Raw genomic sequence first — 19,887 nt, forward strand, 5'->3', positions numbered from 1 at the left:
GTTTCCATAATTAAAAAAGCATAAAGGAGGGGGGTAGGATTGAAATTATGTAATATATTCACAAAAATCCGTAGTATTATGTAACATATGTACCCAATCCGTAATTTTCCAAAGAAAAAACGTCACCATGTTGACTTTGTCCACTTGTTTTTATTAAAAAAGCATAAAGGAGGGGGGTAGGATTGAAATTATGTGGCTTTAATGGGTGCATTTGTTAAAAAGCATAAAGGAGGGCGTAGGATTGAAAATATTTGGGTTGAATGGGACCCGCCTTTGTTAAAAAAAGTAAAAAAAAGTGATGTGTAATTCTCATAGAATTTTGGGAGAAATTCAAATAATTCTCTCATTTTCTCTTCTGCTATATATATATGAGAAAACATTTCCTACACACTTGTGTAGGTAAGTTACCTACACACTAGCTTAAAATACAGTGGGGGCCCACATTGTTTGGGTGATCCAAACCATTCATTTGAATGGTCCTCACAGAGATATGGTGTCCACAAAAAATCAGATCCATAGGATCATCCCAACCATTCAAACTATGGAGGCAAAAAATGGACTAATTTGTGAAGGTTTATACACGTCCATTTTACCTCCACAAATCGTAGGGTTGGGATGATCCTATGGATCTGATTTTTTGTGGACACCCTATCTCTGTGAGGACTATTCAAATGAATGGTTTGGATCACCCAAACAATGTGGGCCCCCACTGTATTTTAAGGTAGTGTGTAGGTAACTTACCTACACAAGTGTGTAGGAAATGTTTTCTCTCTCTCTCTCTCTCTCTCTCTGTATATATATATATATATATATATATATATCATGTGATTTTTGGCATTTTTTTTTTTTGTTTTTAATCTTGCACTATACCTAAATTTTCTTAGGGGAAAATTAATAAATGTAGGCTTTCTTTACCCAGTGCCATTATTGCCTATTTATTTGCAAAAAACTAAAATTTACTCTTCCATGATCTCTGTGGCACCTTGTCATTGTGAAGTGGATGTTCAATCATGTTTTGCAGAACTCAGCCAAGGAAACGATTGCAAGATTGAATGAACTTAATATACAGCTACAGACACAGGTAAATGGCTCTGTTTCAAAATTACATAAAATTTTTAAAGTTAAATAGGAGCCAGGCTATTGAACTTGTCCTGAAAATACAGAGATCTTGTATATTGTTTATTAGCTTTCGTTGGAGGGATTTCTATTAGTGGAGTTATGAATGTGTAAAAGATCATGAATTTGTAAGAGGCTGGAATACCAGATGGAAGTTTTTAAGCATGGCTGAGGCAGCATATCCAAATCTATTGCTTAGACATGTCAAAAAATTTCACGGGTTGCTTCTTCCATGTTGACTTCTAGATTTATTAAGTATGAACACTGTAATGCCCATGCGTGGCATTTATGAAGAAGTCAGTCTAGTTCCTGTTCTTTATGTGTGAACCTATAATGAAATTAACCTAGTATTAATCAAAGCAGGTGTCAAAATCTAGTGCATATTTGCTATTGTAATAGGGCAATATTTATTATCTGCTTAAGTTGTATTATGAGGTGAGAATTAGCATCCGTCTTTCCCAATATTGACTGGGTTTAAATGTTAATCAATCTCAATTCATGGTTTAACATCAGGAGAGGGAATATATATACTCTAGAAAGAGAAGTTAGAGAACTGAAAATGTTGTTTCAAAAAATATCATTGGAAATGTTCGCATGGCGAACTTGTCATCATGCTTATGTTGCATCGTTGTTGTTTTCCCATATCAGCAAGCGTTTCTCTTGCTTTGGATTGGTTAGCTATCTTTAGGGATGGCATAGACTTAAGATGGGTGTTTCTTCAGTACTGGTTGCATATCATCATGGGTGTTTCCCATATCATCATGCTTATTGTTCTCGTAGTCTGGAAGACTGGTTGCAAGCCAGGGATTGAAGAGGGTCTGCCGTTCAGAGTTTGTTGGAGCTTCTGCTATGGCTTTATCATGTTGAATGCATTTCTTTTGGATGCAGTGATTTGTAGCTTCGATTCATTGAGGCAAAATATGATTATGGGAGTATATTCCTATTGGAGGTGTCATATTTTGTTAAAATGAGTTTACTTAGGAGCTCGATAGGGTTAAGTCTTAAGACATAGGTTACAACTCAACTCAACTAAGCCTTCGTCCCAAACTAGTTGGGGCCGACTAATGAATCCTTTAGGGTCTGTTCAGTTGCTAAGAGCCCCAAATCTGTGGAAATGCGTAAAAAGTGGTCGTTTTGTTGCATTGAATTAGAAATCGTGTCCCACGTGGAATCCGTACTAAACGACTTGTCCACTACCTTTCTGCCTCGCAAAATCTGCCCAAAAGCATCGGATTATTTTCGAGGAAACGAGTTATCGAGGAAAGGAAACAACAACTCATTCACGTCCTCTTTTGCAAACCCTTCTCTTCCTCCTTTTCAAACCCTATTCTTCCTCCATCTTCCTCCTCCATTGACTCCGGCGGGTCATACATCGTCGCCGGTGAGCCTCCATCATCTCCGGCGAGCCTTCATCGTCTCCGGCGAGAAGTCTGGTAAGCCGACCTCTCTCTCTCTCTCTCTCTCTCTCTCTCTCTTTTAGATCTGTCGATTATGGATTTTTAGTGAGGGTTTAGCCCTTTCTTTCCACAAACCCTATAGATCTGTCTTTTTTAGAGTGGGTTTAACCCATTGTTTGCTTTTTTTTCCCTCTAGATTTGTCGTATTTGGATTTTTTAGAGAGGGTTTACCCATCTTTTTTTATTTTTTCCCACAAAAACTCTCCCTACTACAGATCTGTCGTTTTTAAGAGTGGGTTTAACCCATTTTTTGCTTTTTTCCTCTAGATCTGTTGTATTTGGATTTTTTAGAGAGGGTTTTACCCATCCTTTTTTTTTCTCCCACAGAAACTCTCCGTACTACAGACCTGTTGTTTTTAAGCGTGGGTTTAACCCATTTTTTGTAATTTTTTTTCCACATAAACTCTCTAATACGGGTTTTTTAGAGTAGGTTTACCCATATTTTTTTCTTTTTTCATGGCTCTACATTTTCCCTCTGCATTGGATTTGGCCTAAATTGCTTATTACAACTCCACCATGCTAGACCTCCACCATGCTAGACAGCATGCATCTAAGTAGCCTTCAACTCTGACTTGTTTGTCCTAATGTTTCCATAAATATTCCATGAGATGTATCTGATACCATGCTTAGCTACTTGTAGTTGTTCCTCCTCCCTTGGATTCTGGAGATGCTAACGAACCTGATTTTCTAGTGAATGTAAGATACTGTATAACCCTTAAAATGCTGCAATAAGTCAGAGGGGTCTTTCACATTTCCACCTTCTTTCGCACCAATGTTCTTGTTGTATATGTAGGAGTGCTACCAAGCTTATTGTTCATCCTATGGAATCTACTGAGAAAATCAGTGGCATACATCCTTTGTTTGAAGAACAACTCCTAGGTTCTATCAACTCCACCCCAAGGAATTAATGTAGCTGTCGAAGTTTTTTCATATAAAATCTCCTTCTAAACGGATTTTCTTTTTCTTTTCCTCGCAATTGAATGCACAGTATTGCTGCTTTCTTTTCCTTTTGCTGACAATTGAATGCACACTCCCGCTGCTTTCTTTTCCTTTTTCATCAACCACGTCATTTTCTTTTCTTTTCCTTTTTCCTCTGCGCAAGTGAACAGACCCTTAGAAAATTTACATGATGAAGGTGAAAGAGTCTACCCAGCTCAAATGATAAGTCTAATCTTGACACTAGTTGGGTTCGTCTACATGGATTATTTTCTTCCATTCTCTCCTATCCAAGGTCATGTTCTCTGTTATGTTCCTAGCCATCAAGTCTTTCCTCACTGTTTCTATCGAAGTTGTTTTCGGTCTGCCCCTACCTCTTTTTACTCCATCAACTTGACGCGAGTCACTTCTTCTCATTGGAACATCCAAGGGCCTACGTCAGATATGCCCAAACTATCTTAAGCGGTGCTCTCTCATCTTCTCCTTAATTGGTGCTAGCTCACCTTTTACGGATGTCTTCATTTTTAATTCTATCTAACCTTGTGTGGCCACACAACCATCTAAGCATTCACATCTCCGCTACACTCATCTTATGCACATGCTGCTTCTTGGTGGCCCAACATTCTGAGCTTGTATGGCATGGCTGGCCTCACAACTGTCTTATAAAACTTTCCTTTCAACTTGGTAGGTATTATGCAGTTGCACAAAACTCCTGAATCATGCTTCCACTTCAACCAACCTGCTCTTATTTTGTGGTTAACATTCTCTTCAATCTCTCCTTCATTATGTAGGATTGAGCCAAGATAATGAAAGATATCCCTCTTAGGTACCTCCTGTCCAATCATATTTACTACATCCTTGCCCCGCCTCCTTATATTACTAAAGTTGAACTTCATATACTCTGTCTAAGTTAAAATAAAAATAATAATAAATACTCTGTCTTAGTCCTACTAAGTCTAAAACCTTTGGATTCCAAAGTAGTTCTCCATAACTCTAACTTAGCATTAAATCTTGCTTTGGTTTCGTCAATTAATATTATCATCAGCAAATAACATACACCACGGCACCTCATCCTGGATACATTCCGGAAGTTCATCCATAACTAGCGTAAAAAGATAAGGACTTAGAGCTGATCCTTAGTGCAGTCCTATTGTAATTGGAAACTCACTAGACGTGCCATCCGTAGTTCTGACTCTAGTTACTGCTCCATCGTACGTATCCTTTATCACATCAACATATTTAGTGGGCACTTTTTCCTTTCAAGGACCCATCACATAACACTCTTGGGAACCCTATCATACGCTTTCTCCAAATCAATGAAAACCATATGAAGGTCCTTTGTATTTTCTCTAAATCTCCCCATTAACCGCCAATCAAGAAGATAGCTTCCATAATCGATCGTCCGGGCATGAAGTCAAACTAATTCTCTGACACCTTAGTCTATTTTCTTAGTTTATGCTCAATTATCCTCTCCCAAAGCTTCATGGTGTGACTCATTAGCTTAATTCCCCAGTAATTGGTGCAAGTCTGAATATCTCCTTTATTCTTATAAATAGGTACTAATGTACACCTCCACTCATCAGGCATCTTCTTAGTCTTCAAAATATAGTTAAATAATCTAGTTTACTAAACCAAACCCACATCACCAAAGCATCTCAAAGTCTCAATAGTAATACCGCAGGCCCCATAGCCTTACTTAATTTCATATTTTTCGTAGCTACTCTTACCTCTGATGTTCAGATTCTAGGAACAATCCTCTGGTTTGTATTAGACCTGGCAAACGGGTGGGTCGGGCCGGGTCAACCCGCGGGTGATGCGGGTGCGGGTCACACGGGTCGGGTCAGGAGATGACCCGCATTTTTGCGGGTCAGATTTTTGGTGACCCGCGCGGCCCGCGAGTGGGCCGGGTCAACTCGCGGGTCACCCGCAAATTCAAACAGTAGTTTATTTTGGAAAATATTATCACTGGATTTTGATGAGGGGGGTATGGCCGGCACCGTGGGATGATCCAAACCGTCCATTAGATGGCCCACAGCCTAAATAGGTTGTGCCCCAAAAATCATTTCAATAGGTTGATCCTAACCCTCCGATCTATAGAGGGTTAGGATCAAGTGATCAACCCTCTAACATTCAAATCGGAGCGCTGGGATCAACCTATGGTGCTAGCCACAACCTATTTATATTCTATGGTGCCAGCCATAACCTATTTAGGCATCAAACCCTTAAAAAATAGATTAGCATGACAAAATCACCACCCTTTAAAAAGCCATCTAACTAGATTAGCATAACAAAATCACCACCCTTTAAAAAGCCAAGTGACTTGCGGGTGCGCGCGGGTTAGTTTTGACGGGTCACTAAAACTCAGACCCGTGCCCGCAAATTTGCGGGTGGGTCGGGTCGACCCGCGGGCACGGGTCGCTTTTGCCAGGTCTAGTTTGTATCATAAAAAACGTTATCAACTTCTCCGAAATTTGCTATGGGGTCTCTATTAAACAACTTATCGAAGTAACTTCTCCACCTCTCTTTAACCTCGTTTTCTTTTACTAACAATATTTGATTCTCGTTTTTGATGCATTTTATATGATTCAAGTCCCTGCTTTCCCTTTCTCTTATCTTAGCAAGCTTGTAAACATCTTTGTTACCCTCTTTCGTCCCTAACCTGTGATACAAATCCTCATAGGCCTTTCCTCTAGCTTCCCTTACTTCCTTCTCAGCTTCTTTTTTAGCCAATTTATAATTCTCGATGTTCTCCTCATTTCTACACTTATGCAAACATTTATAACTCCCTTTTAGACCTAATCGCCTTTTGGACCTCCTCAGTCCACCACCACGTATCTTTAGACGGCGGGCCACTTCCTCTAAGACATAGGTTACACTTTGTCTTTATTTTTATTTATAGTGGTGATGGGAAGCCTTGAATAGAATATTTATAAGAGCAGCTGACAGGAGATCAATTTAGGGTTTTGGGTCAAAGGTTCCATCTCCCTCTACAATTTGTAGATGGAATGCTGATTTTCTGCTAGGGCAGTTTGGAGAAAATCTAATACTTGATCGGTATTTTTTTGTGGTTTGGGGCAGTTTATGGGCTTGGGCTAAGGCTAAATTTGGAGAAGAACTTGATGGGGGGACTAATTTGAGTGTATTTAGAGCATTCAACATATGCATGATCATTATATGTAATTACCCTGATGATACTTGATGACCAATGAGGCCAAAATGGAATCATTATTATCAAAATATTCTCAAAGAAAATTAGAGATGTAAATTTCGCAAAATTAATATATTATTAGAGGAAACTGTTGGTGCGCTTAAGCTCACCAAACTTATGGTGAGCTTAAGCGCCCAATCACATGAGGGCCCACTTTGTTAGGATGATCCAAAGCATTCATTTGAAAGTCCCTTACATAGATGGGGGGTGTACCAAAAATCAGCTCCATAGGATCATCCTAACCCCTCCATTTGTGAAGGACAAAAATGGACAGACACAAATCTGCCCATTTTTTGTCCTCCACAAATGGAGGGGTTAGGATGACCCTATGGGGCTGATTTTTGGTACACCCCCTATCTATCATAAGGCCTTGCAAATGAATGGTTTGGATCACCACAGAACAAGTGGGACCCATGTGATTGGGGAGCTTAAGCGCACCATAAGTTTGGTGCGCTTAAGCTCACCAACAGTTTCCTCATATTATTAAATACTTATTTTTTCCTCAAATAATTATGTCGCGGGATGTTTCAAAATGCTTTATAATATTTTGGCTGATCAAATCAAGAACATTTTGAATTGAGGAAATCCATAAATAAATGGATGATTGGGAGAACAAAAAATTACAATATTTGAACTCAATTCAAAATGGGGTTTAATAAATTTACTAATTAGGAAAACTATTTGAGGGAAATGTACACATACTGGTTTTTCTGTAACTACCAATTTGATGATGGGTATGGTGATAATTACTTCACTGGTGATGAGATGACAAATTTACCCCTTAGAAATTGGGAAATTACCTAGCAAACCTAACCTTAGGTTTAGGGTTTAAGGGAACAATATAAAAGCCATTGAAACTCTACTCCCAAGCACCAGAGCAACAATTACAGATTCTGGAATTTAGAAATTTGGCGAGAAAGTGAACCATCGATTTTGATGATGAACAGGGTGTGGGATATCTTTGGCTTTTATAAGCTTCCCTTAAACCCCTATGGACCCCAGTATAAAATTGTTAGAAAAGGGAGATTTATTTGAAGACCCTAGTAGATATCATTGTCTTTTTAGCATGCTCATTTATTTGACAAGTGCACATCTAGATATTGTTTTCCCAGTGAGCATAAGCCAGCTTATGCATAGGTCTACAGTTGACCATTGGGAAGTAGTTCTGCATATTTTTGGGTATCTAGGGGTGCACCATGCAGAGGACTTCTCTTCAAGAAAAACGACCATGTAAGTGGAAAGTATTTTAGGTGTAGGTTGGATAGAATCATTTTTTGTCAAACATTCAACTACGATATTTTGTACGTTTGTTGGTGGTAATTTAGTTACCTAGGGTCAGTGTTTCAAAATGCGTATGCGGGTCAAAACGGGGCATAAGAAAATCCTAGCCGACTCAGCATGACGCGGTTGGGTACTCAGTTGACACAATTGAGTACTCAGTTGACGTGGACATAATTTGGGAGAGTTAAAGGAGTTTTTATTCACTTTGTAGGGCAAAACGCAGAATGCGGCCAAGGTAAAAGGGAGTCAACTCAGGGGAGTCCACGATGATGTGGGGGAGTTTTAAAACTATGCCTAGGGTAACATGATACTTAATGAGGGCACGATTCAGAGCAGAGGCAGCGCATTGAGCAGTGGCTCACACAACTTGTGAGTTGGTGAATAAATTGAAGTCAGTTCCATTGGTGGAAAATGACGATATGGATGGCAATTGGCAATTGGCTTAAAGTGGTAAAGAAGCATAAGAAATTGACGGTGTATGAATATTTGACGACGTAGGTTGGAATTGTATAAGAATTTACTGTGCAGCCCTTGGGTAGTCAAGAGTTTCACTGTTTTAGGTACACAATTATTCATACACCTTTATGGATGGAAGGAAGATTCATTTTACATTCTTAGGTGGATGAACCATCAAAATACCTTGTTGCCGTCTTCATTTAAATTTTACTTAGCATTGTTTTGCTTATAGTCTTTGTGCACATGACTACCATGGTTTTAAGAGAGAGGATTTATATGGGGTTTCTCTGCAATGATTATGAATAGACATACGTACATAATACCATGGAGTTGAAAAAGAGGATATATATATATATGAGGGGCCTGTTCTACATTGATGGCCTTTTGTTCTTTGAAGTCTCTAGCTTGTGTCCATCATTTCATTATTGCCGAATTTGTATTTCTAATAAAGAAAACCTAGGATGGTTACCCACAAAAGTGTTCTAGCACCCGAGACTTCACTTCATCAATGAAGTTGCCAATAACAAACAAATACAATGAAACTCGGGCAATTTGTGCACTAGCCATGATCATTATTATCTAATGGTGCCATATCGTTTTTCAGTAATATGTAGTCACTTCTTCTGTATGGTCAGATGTTGTCATCTTTCCTTCAGGATATTTTCTGATTTTCATTTTTCAATATGATATAGATGTTGTATTTATTTTTTTCAAGTTTTGTTTTTTTGAATGATTCTCTTCTTTGATCAGATTTATATTCTGTCGCATTTATATTCTTTCAAAGAATCACTTTGCTTTTGCATGTTCGCTCGTTCTTTCATTAATTCATAGTAGACACTGTACTTGTCAATGTTTCTGATATGAATATTAAATAACAAAGCCTGGCAGGTGGATGAGTTGGAAAATTCTAAAAGTGGTTTATTAGAAGAAAACCAAAGGTTAAGGGAAAGCATATCTCTTCTGGAATTACGGGTTCCACACCGCGAGAGGGAGGGTTCTCCTTCTGGTTCCTCGGCAGGGAACATGCCAAAGGTGAGTTTCTCCACTTTGTGCTGTAGTGTTTATGGGAAAAGCTTAAAGTGCCACTCTGCACTGATCGGGGAATTTTAAATTTAGCGAGTTCCAGTTTTTAGCATTGTTTAGGTCTTCAATATAAATTGATTGTTTCTAATCAATTTTACTGAACAATGCAGCATGGCTCTAACTGTGAAGATTCTAACAATTTGATAGAAGCCGCCCGTGCACTGGTAGAGAAGCTGGTTGTCGAAAATGCTGAACTTGTTGAAAAGGTAAATATATGGACTCATGGTGCACTCCCTATGGGAACTATTTTCGAACATGTATTGTCAGCGTATACATTCATACATAGGTGCATGTATGGTTTTAAATTTCTATCGATACCGACACATAAATGACAATTGTTTCTGTTTCCATCCCCACCGAAACAATACCGAAATTGAAACACATCAAAACCAAAGTTGTAAAGGGCATTTATTTTTCCAATAATTATATATTTTTCTATTCCATTATAAATGCACTTTTTCTCAGTCTGAAAATGACCTAGCCAATAAAAGAACTTAAATACAGAACTGGGGTATGGGCTCAGTTTATTGAGAAAAGTGAAATCAACCCAAATAACAAGTTTTTTTACATTGGTCATTGATCATGATAAATGCATTTTCACCACTGATAAAATGTATGGATTTCTTACAGATGATTTTTTTCCCCTTATGTTTAGGTGAATGAACTGTGTATTGAACTTGATCGGCACAATGAGACTGCCCCACAGTCTTCAACAATCAGATTTGACCCAGTTATGTTGGAAACTTCCGGCATTTCAGATTCTTTGCCGGAACAGAAAGTATTGGAATCTGGTGAGGAGATGGAATCTCCTGCAATCATCCCAACCATCCCTACAGAGGATACAGTTGTTGATTTCCATAATGTAGACACAGAATCCAATGTGGAGGTCGGAATCCGACCTGAAGACTCGCCGGAATCATACAATGCCAGTGAGACTAAAGAAATTGTATTGGTTCCATTGTCGGAAAATGAAGTTTTAGAGGTTGAGTCTGAGTTGGCTGAGAGCAGTGAAAAATTAGGCATACCTCTCTCCGATGCCCCACTAATCGGGGCTCCTTTTCGGCTGTTCTCTTTTGTTGCTAAATATGTCAGTGGCGCCGATTTAGCTGACAAGAACAGATTGAATTCCAGGGCATAGGTTTGGATTTGATCATGATAAAAATTGTTGTGATTCTTTCCTATTTTTCTTACAAACTTTGTTATATTATAGATGGGGAAGGTGGGTTTAAAAGGGGTGTCTGATAATCTAATTTCTTCAATTAATGAGCTGCTCTAAACTTCCTGCTTCGAAATTTACAGAATGAGAAGGTTTGAACAATATTGCATATGAATTTTTTGAATGCGACATGAAAGTAGTTACAGAACGACATTCTTTCAATTTCCTCAATTAATGATGCTGAGTGATTCATGCAGAAACTGTGTAGTTGTGTTCTTTTGTGCTTTTTTTTTCCCTGTGCAAATAGAAAATAATGTGAGCTGCTGCAAAATTTCTGCTTCGAAATTCAGAGAACGACTAGGGTTGAAAATTTGTTCAGATTTTTTTGAATGTGATACTAAAGATCATCTCCATTCCATATGGAGATGATCTTTAGTATCACATTCAAAAAATGAGTATTTACAAATGAGGATAGAGTTGCTGCGCTCGAAAACAGGGTGGGGCCACATTTTGGGTGGGATCCAAAGCATTCATTTGATGGGCCCTTTCTTGGATCACTTTAGGGTGTCCACAAATCTGTCCATTTTTGGCCCTACAAGGTGATCCAACGGAGCTCATTTTTGGTAGGCCCCCATCCATGATAGGGACTTCCAAATTAATGGTTAGGATCACCTCCCAATGGCTCCCACCCCCTTGTTTCTGTGCTCGGGCGCAGCTAAGCCTAGATGCCCTCGAGCGCAGCAGCCCTTTTCTCTTTACAAATTTGACAAGGGGCCAGCCCCACTTGAAAATTTGTTCAGTTTTTTTTTGAATGTGATACTAAAGATCATTATTCCAATATCACCCCCTAATGTACTTACTCTCTCCAATTTTTCTTCCCACCTAGCGACGAAAATTTATTCCCCATTAAAGAACACGACCTAAATGCCCAAACTTATTTTCTTCCACTGCGCATTCAGATCATCATTTCCATATAAGCATAAGACCTTGATTTTTATCTGTTCAATGTCACTTCGCCCATAAGAGATGCAACCAAAACTATAAGGGTTGCCTAACAATGTTCTACAAGATCAATGGTCTTGATTTTACACAATGCTTCCCTATTAGACCCAAAAAAATCGCTTTTTACCATTGACCGTGAGGATGGCTTTTCTACATAATCTGACCATCAAGATTTTGCCTACTTCCTACACTCAGGATCACAGATCTTGATGTACTACTACTATGAACGACTTCTTTTTTGTCACACACTTTGTGAGATAAATATATGAGAGAAAATTCTAATAAATCTCATCAGAATAGATATAGTGCTGATACAAAAATCTGTCACAGAGAAGGAAGAAGAAGAATACAAGTACTAGGATTAGTTCAAAACAAAACAAAAAATCCATGTCATTAATATGCAAGAAAAGAAACCTTCAAAGCCGAAACTTGTTGTGATCCTACAAAGAAGGAGCTCCCTTTGTTAATTGAATATGATCCTGCAACCAAAAAAAAAAAAAAATTAAAAATTATCCAACACGATTTAAAACGAACAGGGCATAAACAATTGGGTGCAATATATCATTTTTTAGAGATGGAACAATATCCATTGCCAAAACAATTTCCTGTCACTACGAGGAGTTTCTACGGAAATACGGCAATAGAAAGAAGAAGAAGAAGAAGAAGAAAAGTTGCATGAATATACCCCATCAAAGAGACGTGACATACAGGCTCGAATCCGGCCGCAACCTTAGATAGATGGATATCTTCGCATAGTAATGTGATTGGAAATCTGTTTGATATCCATTTTCCAACAAAAATCCTCACCGCCGCACGCAATTCCACATCCAAAACCAAATCCTTCTTCTCAAATTTCTTCTTCAATCTCTTCCCCTCCCCATTATCCACCAAAGAATTTGACACCCCACTACGAATTTTCACAATCGTCACATTATTCGGACCCTGAGCGAACGCCGGAACGGATTCTCGGCCCAAATTCACGTCTTCCGATGAAACAAAAACACGAATGTCGTCGTAAGAAAACCCGATCTTATCGTTCTTGTTTGAAGCCTCGAAGAACAAATGGACCTCGGTTTTAAGGTACGTTTGGTGGGAATTGGTCACGAGTTCGAATTTGGGGACACTTAACCTCTCAACTCGAAATTCTGGCAACATGGGCCGGGCCCATGCGTATAGTAAGCTCCCGATAAGAGTAAAAAAGAGGAGAAGAGAGAAGAAGAAGAAGAACGTCCACATGCAACACTTGCATGTGGAACAACATGGGCGCCTTTGCCGCTTTATAGGAGTTTTCGGTATGGGCGGGAATTCGGAGAAAGAGACACGGCGGCGATTGTTTGTTGTTGGTGCCGCCGGGTTTGGTCGATCACGGCCCGGGGGTCTTGGCAATGGAGGAATTGGAATTTTGGCCGGATCCTCCATTACTAGAAATCAAGAAATTCTGTTATTAAACTTTCTAAGAGAAATGAAGGGAGATGGGTCATATCAAAATTCTGTTATTAAACTTTGCACGAGAACCACAACTATAAATGGCTAATTTAGGATGCCATTATTCATAAATGAAAAAATGGAGTGTCGTGCAATTTTGCACTTCCTCTTTTCTAGGAGAGAAGTAACAATGAATTAAATGAATAAGACAATTTTAGCCATGAGATGGGCCTTCTACCTTGAAAAAATAGAGGGCCGTAAATGGTTTTGTGTGAAATTGGGAGATACTAATTCAAGGATGTGCATAATTCGAGCACCCTTTGTTGTTCTTAGGCTCTGTTCACTTCTTTTCCCGGAAAGGAAATGAAAGGATTTCGTTTTCCTTTCCTTTTCAGGTGACATGTCAGAAGGAAAAGGAATCTGGGGAAACTGTCAAGGAAAATGTTTCGTTTTCCTTGGAAAGCCTCTTTCCGATTCATTTAATCGGAAACCAAATCTCGAGTAACAGGGAAAAGTTCAATTTCCACGTCATTTTCAGCTTTTAAATAAGAAATTCCACATCTGATAATATTTTTCCCTGGAAAAAAAGTAAACACAGAAATTCTGTCTTGTTAAGGTCTTGTCAGGGAAAAAAAAAGTTGTTTTCCAGGGAAAACAGCACTAGGGAAAAGAAGTGAACAGAGCTTTAGAGAAAATTACACTGTATGATATTATAGGGAATTGCTAGCGTCCATCGCAAAAGGCATTTCGCGGCTAGTCTGTTGCATGTCAGACCACCCAACTTGTGAATGGCGACAAAACATGTTGTCTCCATTCACGAGGTGGCTGGTCTGACATGCGACAGACCAGCTGCGAAATGCCTTATGCAATGGACCCTAGCAACTCCCGATATTATATGATATTTACATGCTAGTGATATTGGCACTGCCATGTTTTAATAATTGCACAAACTCAACTTGTCTTTTCTTTGTACCAGAGCCACATCTATAAATGGCAAATTTAGGGTCGCATAATTCATAGACAATTTCAGCTATGAGGCGGTTCTTCCCTCTTGAAAAAAGAGGGTGAAATGGCTTTGTGGGAGATTTGAGGGGGCACCCATGAGTTAGAGGGTGACAGGTGGGGTTTTTTGTTTCCTGATTTTTCAGGCTTTTCTTGCCCTCTCCTCACTTAGTCCCTCTAATATCTATACGGCCAATGTTATTATAAGATATTTTTAATGGAAATTTTCCCATGGAAAATTCTTCCATAGAATTTTCAATTCTTGATGGGAGTTAAATACGGCATGACCGTAGGATCCCGCGACGTGTCATTTCCTTATCAGCAAAATCTTAGCCATAATCACTCATCATCACGATTATGGGAAAGGTTACACGCAAGATTAGCAAGCCATGCACGTTGCTAATTTCGTACAACGATCAGAGTGCAACTCTTTTCTCCAAAATGATTAAAAGAGTCCACGTGGCGTATAATAAAGGAGAATTGCATGCAAAGAAAAAGGATAAATTATGTTACAAGGTCCCTAGAGGAGGATCCAATCTGTCCGGGAGAAAAAGGACTCAAACCAGACAAAATGAGGCACCATTAAAAGCCACAAAGAAGTATCATTAAGGGCAAGCTTTAATTGCCCATTAAGACCATCTTTCCCAAAGGAGAGTGAGGAAAAAGAAGCTGGACGCCGCTCCCTCCTCCCGGGCCCCATGTTTAATTTGACCACCCAAGTAACAGAAAAAGCCCATGTTTGATTCTGATAACCTAGCCATCCCTTTCATTAATCCTGCTGCTTATTTATACGATTGAGTTGGAATCTGACTTGGGTGTCGAAGTGGTCATCCGGGACCCACCCTAGACCCCTGACCCCGTTTGTCTGTGATTGTAGATACTGGACGAAGGCTCTCTATCCACCGCACGATCACAAATCCAAATTCCACCACCATCAATTCTAAGGGCACGTTTGGCCGCCATGAATTTGTTTTCATGAGAAATTGGGCATCTTCAAGTACGAAGACGATGAAAATCAAGAAACAAGATTCCGGAAAATGGCTGTTGCCATGACGAGAAGTTGATAAAAAATCAGAAACAAAAAACTCTGCTCAAAACCGGATCAACATTTTCTTGATTTTTAGCAACATCTCATCATGGAGACAATGGTTTTCGGGATTTGGTTTCTTGATTTTTGGGGACTTCACACTTGAAGATGCCCGGTTTATCATGAAAACAAATTCCTCGCAGCCAAACATGCCCTAAGAGTTTTCCGGTTTTGAAGGAAAATTGCAAACCTAGTAAACTTTGAGGTTCTCATTTAAACTTCGGGTTTTTTTTTATGGGAGATTGTATATGGTGTAAGCCCTCACAGTCCCTTATTTTTCAAAAAGTACTATAAGGACTACATGATAGATGATCCAAACCGTCGATGAGATGGAACACAATGTTAATAGGTTGTTTCCCAAAAATCATTTCCATAGGATGATCCCAACCCTCCGATCTATAGAGAACTGCATATTATAGAAACCTCTATAGATTGGAGGGCTAGGATCATCCTATTCAAATGATTTTTGGCGAACAATCTATTTACGTTGGACGGTTTGGATCATCCTATGATGTGGTCCGTACAATACTTTAAAAAAAATAATAAGGGACTATAAATTCAAAACTACAAAATACGGAGACACATGGGACATAAGACTAGTTTTCAAGGCAGTAAAGTCTTTTTCCCACTATAAATAACCTTTGCCTTCTCTCAAAACTCTGTGGTTTCACGGGGGTGACGGTGGATCCGCGCCAAATCCGTCTCCTTTTGCCACCATTTTCTCCAATCGATCGGGAAAAAACTAATCGATCCCCGAAACCCTATATTTCTCCAGGTTCTCATTACTCTCTCGCAATCTCTCTAGATCACTCTAGATTGATACTTTTTTTTTTTTTTTTTTTAAAGATTTTTGTTCTGGCCTTAAATAATCTGAGGATTTAGAAATTTTAGTGTGGATAGTATGATGTTAGCTTTGAATTAGTTGATTGCTTCTAGGTTTTTAGGCCTTTATAATCCGATCTATGAATTTGGGAGTTTTCTAGGGTTACTATCGATCTTTCATTTCTACTTTTCTAGCTTCCCCCCCAAAACCCTAGTTTTTTAAGGGCAATAATCTGAGGCTTTCGAATTGAGGATAGATCGGTGTCTGGTTAACTGGTTTGGTGATTTCTAATGTTACCTAGGGTTTGAAAGAAATTTAGTGTGCCTAGTAGGATGTTAGCTTTGAATTAGTTAATTGCTTTTAAGATTTTTAGTCCTTCATAATCCGGTCTATGAATTTGGGAGTTTTCTAGGGTTACTGGATGCCGCATATTCTTAAATTTTGAAGTTTTGTTAGGATTTTTCATCGGCTGAAAATTTGTGGCGTTTTGGGTTCCTGTAATTAGGTCTGAGAATTCTACAGTCTCATAGGGTTTTGAATAGGTCTGGGGTTTTTAGGATTGTAATATGCTGCGTAATCTATTTAGTGTCTAGATGGGTCCCACTTAAAGTGGAATAGATTAGTTTGGTTTTTTATATGAGGAATGATAGAACGAAGGTTGCCCTTGCAAAAATCAGCTTCAAGGCCGCCTCTATCGGTTGATTTCTGCAAAGTCAGCACGGTTTCCACTTTTTTAAGCGCCACCCACTTTTTTCGGCACCACCGCACTTTGCAGAAATCAACCAATAGGGGCACCCTTGAAGCTGATTTTTGCAAGGGCATCCTTCATTCTATCATTCCTCTTATTATATTAGTTTTTTGGTATGGGTTAGAGAATATGATCGGATCTCACATTTGATAGATTTAGTAGGTAGGACTGATTAGGATATTAATTTTGATGGGATTTGCTAAGGAGTGCCCTAATGGTTAAGGTGCTATAAAAGGTAATTTTACACATGTTTTGAGAAGCAGGTGCAATTTCACATTTGTAAAATTCTTAAAACATTCTCAAAACAGGTATAAAATTACCTTTTATAGCACCTTAGCACTCGTTAGCAAAACCCAACTTAGATTTGTCCTAAGGTAATCTTGATTTATCAATTTCTATATTTATATCGATCTCTTTCTATGTTAATCCATTTGAGTGTTCTATATAAACACTCATTAGGTTGCATTGTAAACGAATCAAGAAGATTTTTATCCCAGAAATTGTGTTTTTGTGCACAAAAGAGGACTGGCCCTTCCATCGAAACGGGTCAAGAAGCTGATTTTCCCTCTAAGAATATCAATTCCGTTTTGAACTGATTCGCGTTCGCAACATAATCTAGGGTTTTCCCAGGGGTTGGATCTGTATGTGTTCTGTAACTTCTTTTCTCTTTAGGATTTCAATCCAGCCTGTAGTTATGGGGTTTTTTTTTTTTAACTTTCTTCCAATATTCCAGCCTCTACTCATGGCTTCCAAGCGCATCTTGAAGGAACTCAAGGACTTGCAAAAGGATCCTCCTACCTCTTGCAGTGCAGGTACGTAGATTGACATAATTTCCTTTGCACCTCTATGTTCTGAGAAATTTGTGGTTCTTTGTGATAGCTGGATATGCATATTGGTTTTGATGTGTTGTGTTCTTGGTCAATTGATTTTGAATTTTGATAGTCATGGAGCATGTTAAGAATTTTTAATGCATTTTAATGAAATTGGTTTTTGGTGGATTGGTTTTCTTCAACTTTTCAATTTCGTTTCAACATTTTTTACTCCCCAATGGTTTGGAGAATTATATCTATGCATGTTCTATTGTTTGTTTCTTATCATTTCCATTTTTTGTATAGAAAATTGCATTTCATGACGATTTGCGTGGTACAGCAGGGGGGACTGACTTCATTTTCATTTTTAAAAAAAAACAGGGGGACTGAAAGTAGTGGTTTGGAGCATTGTTACCAATTAGCCTGGTTGACTGCTGCACTAGGTGTGTAAGCGATCGCTGCCATGACTTAAAAAAATGTTTATTTGGCATACTTGGTCCTATTGAAAATGTGCGCCTCCAGTAGTTTATGGCCTTGAAGCAGCACATACCCACAGGTCCTTCAACCTAGAAGTAGAAGGAAGAATGACGTTAGGAGAAACAACTTTTATGGATTTTGGTGACTTATAGTTTTATTTGGGTTTAGGAAGTCCATGTTTTGGAATAGGGTGGGCCTATTTAAAGCTTCTAAAACTTATGAATTGAGGAGGTTTTTTTTTTTTTTTTGAATGATGGAGATTTATATTAAGGAAGAGGGGGAGAACCCTGCGACCAAGATGGTCAATACAAAGAAGCATACAAACTACATACAAAGAGGACATACACAAAAACAAAAACAGGGGACCTCAAGGAGGAAGTAAAAAATCATTAAGCTAGCCCTCCCAACTCCTGCTTGGAATAAGCCTATGCACATCACTATTAGCTGCCCTTGTAACGTGCTAGAATTGTACCAGAAAATCGTCACTTGGTCCTATTTTTTTTTTTTGAAGAGGGTAGCAGATTTATTTCATTAGATGAACATCCATATACAAACAACGGGGACAAAGTGCCCTCCAGATTTAGACCACTGTATTTGATAGTCAAGACTGCAAGAAAAAAAAAACCCTACAAACCTGCTGCCATGTGGTAGCTAACCCGATTAACCTACCAACTTAGAGTGGAATCACCACATGGGACTGTGCTACAAAAAGCAGTCAACTTCGCCTTCATACCCTGAGCAGAGCAATCCATATTAGTGGTTCTGAATCTCCATGATTTGTCGCTCCACTCCTTTGCTAGCTGACCAACTTAATTACTTGTGAACCTTCTCATGTGTGAGAATTTTGGATTTAGGATTTTGCACGGGTACCCGATTTCAACGATAATATTTGATAGATTCCACAGTCCCGGTGCTTTGCCACTCGTCCACGATATGGCGTTTTATGAATTGCCTTCGATAATCAAGGGGAGATGATTTTTTAGTTTGTTTGTTTGGAAGTTTAATCAAGGGGAGCTCTAGCTTAACTTCCAAAGGAGAGCTCTAGCTTCAGCTTTGTTGGAGCTACAAATCCCAATTGGTCCTGACGTAAATCTCCTACGATGAGGGTGACTCCCATCCATCCACCTGATGACATTTGGGAATGTCCCTCTACTGTCAGTTTTACCAGGTCACCGTCTATAATCTCGATGTCCTGTAGAACCACCCTCAATTTTGCTTCATTTGAGTCTCATATCCCTATGGGCCCTAGAAAGCCCATTTGGTGAGGTCCAGCTTGTTCCTAAGAACTCCACCTACTCCGGAAGGCCCTTGGTTACCCAAGCTCGATCCATCAAAGTTAAGCTTCAACAACCATGGATCATGTGGTATCCACCAAGGGAAGGAACCTACCCTTCTCCTCACTAGCACAAATAGAAACACTACCTTCAAAGGCGACTCTCCACACCATTTGTCATGCCAAAAAGGAATTCTCTCCCCTGATTACACCCTATATCTAATCCCTGCATTGAATTTATCCTTTTGCCTTAGAATATCCCTCCAAACGGTTAAACCTCCATGCCTAAACTTGTCATTTGATATCCATTGACCTAGAAGGGAGTGGTACTTGCTATGAATGACCCGGGCCCATAGTTGGAGGTTCTCTTCACCAAACCTCCCCAACCACTTCCTCAAGAATGCACTATTGACTGCTTTTAGCTTCCTGATCTTGAGAACCTCATTTTTTAGTGGTTTAGATACCTACTTCCAGCTTACCAAGTACAACTTCTGATGAGTACTCTCATTCTCTCTCTCTCTCTCTCTCTTCCACACACACACACAACA

At 39.1% G+C, this 19,887-nt stretch overlaps 3 protein-coding genes across 8 annotated transcripts in view; 2 read left to right on the plus strand and 1 right to left on the minus strand.

The window, feature by feature from the left end:
* LOC143871655 (Mitochondrial ATP synthase D chain-related protein) overlaps positions 1-10,868 on the plus strand; it is a 34,448-nt gene extending 23,580 nt beyond the window's left edge. For 2 of the 5 annotated variants that reach the window (XM_077376686.1, XM_077376688.1), the window contains 4 exons: positions 998-1,081; positions 9,343-9,486; positions 9,648-9,743; positions 10,193-10,868. In XM_077376686.1, the coding sequence (XP_077232801.1) occupies positions 998-1,081; positions 9,343-9,486; positions 9,648-9,743; positions 10,193-10,675 (807 nt within the window). In that variant the 3' untranslated portion in view covers positions 10,676-10,868. The remainder of the gene's footprint in view (positions 1-997; positions 1,082-9,342; positions 9,487-9,647; positions 9,744-10,192) is intronic. The other 3 variants (XM_077376687.1, XM_077376691.1, XM_077376689.1) reach the window with 2 other exon arrangements.
* Positions 10,869-11,994: 1,126 nt separating this feature from the next.
* Positions 11,995-13,221, minus strand: LOC143884483 (NDR1/HIN1-like protein 13). The gene is made up of 2 exons (XM_077388097.1): positions 12,381-13,221; positions 11,995-12,174 (listed from the first exon to the last, which is right to left on the minus strand). Exons 1-2 carry the CDS (start codon positions 13,112-13,114, stop codon positions 12,159-12,161), a joined length of 750 nt encoding a protein of 249 aa, XP_077244212.1. The 5' UTR covers positions 13,115-13,221; the 3' UTR covers positions 11,995-12,158.
* Positions 13,222-15,818: 2,597 nt separating this feature from the next.
* Positions 15,819-19,887, plus strand: part of LOC143871711 (ubiquitin-conjugating enzyme E2-17 kDa) — a 35,176-nt gene continuing 31,107 nt past the window's right edge. Inside the window, exons 1-3 of one of the 2 annotated variants that reach the window (XM_077376693.1) lie at positions 15,819-15,984; positions 17,240-17,421; positions 17,514-17,592. In XM_077376693.1, coding sequence (XP_077232808.1) covers positions 17,523-17,592 — 70 coding nt within the window. In that variant the 5' untranslated portion in view covers positions 15,819-15,984; positions 17,240-17,421; positions 17,514-17,522. The remainder of the gene's footprint in view (positions 15,985-17,239; positions 17,422-17,513; positions 17,593-19,887) is intronic. The other variant, XM_077376692.1, reaches the window with a different exon arrangement.

Source organism: Tasmannia lanceolata, unplaced genomic scaffold (genome assembly GCF_043159265.1).
Source record: "Tasmannia lanceolata isolate RefF3 unplaced genomic scaffold, GAP_Taslan_0.1 ptg000002l, whole genome shotgun sequence".
NCBI classification, from domain to species: Eukaryota; Viridiplantae; Streptophyta; class Magnoliopsida; order Canellales; family Winteraceae; genus Tasmannia; species Tasmannia lanceolata.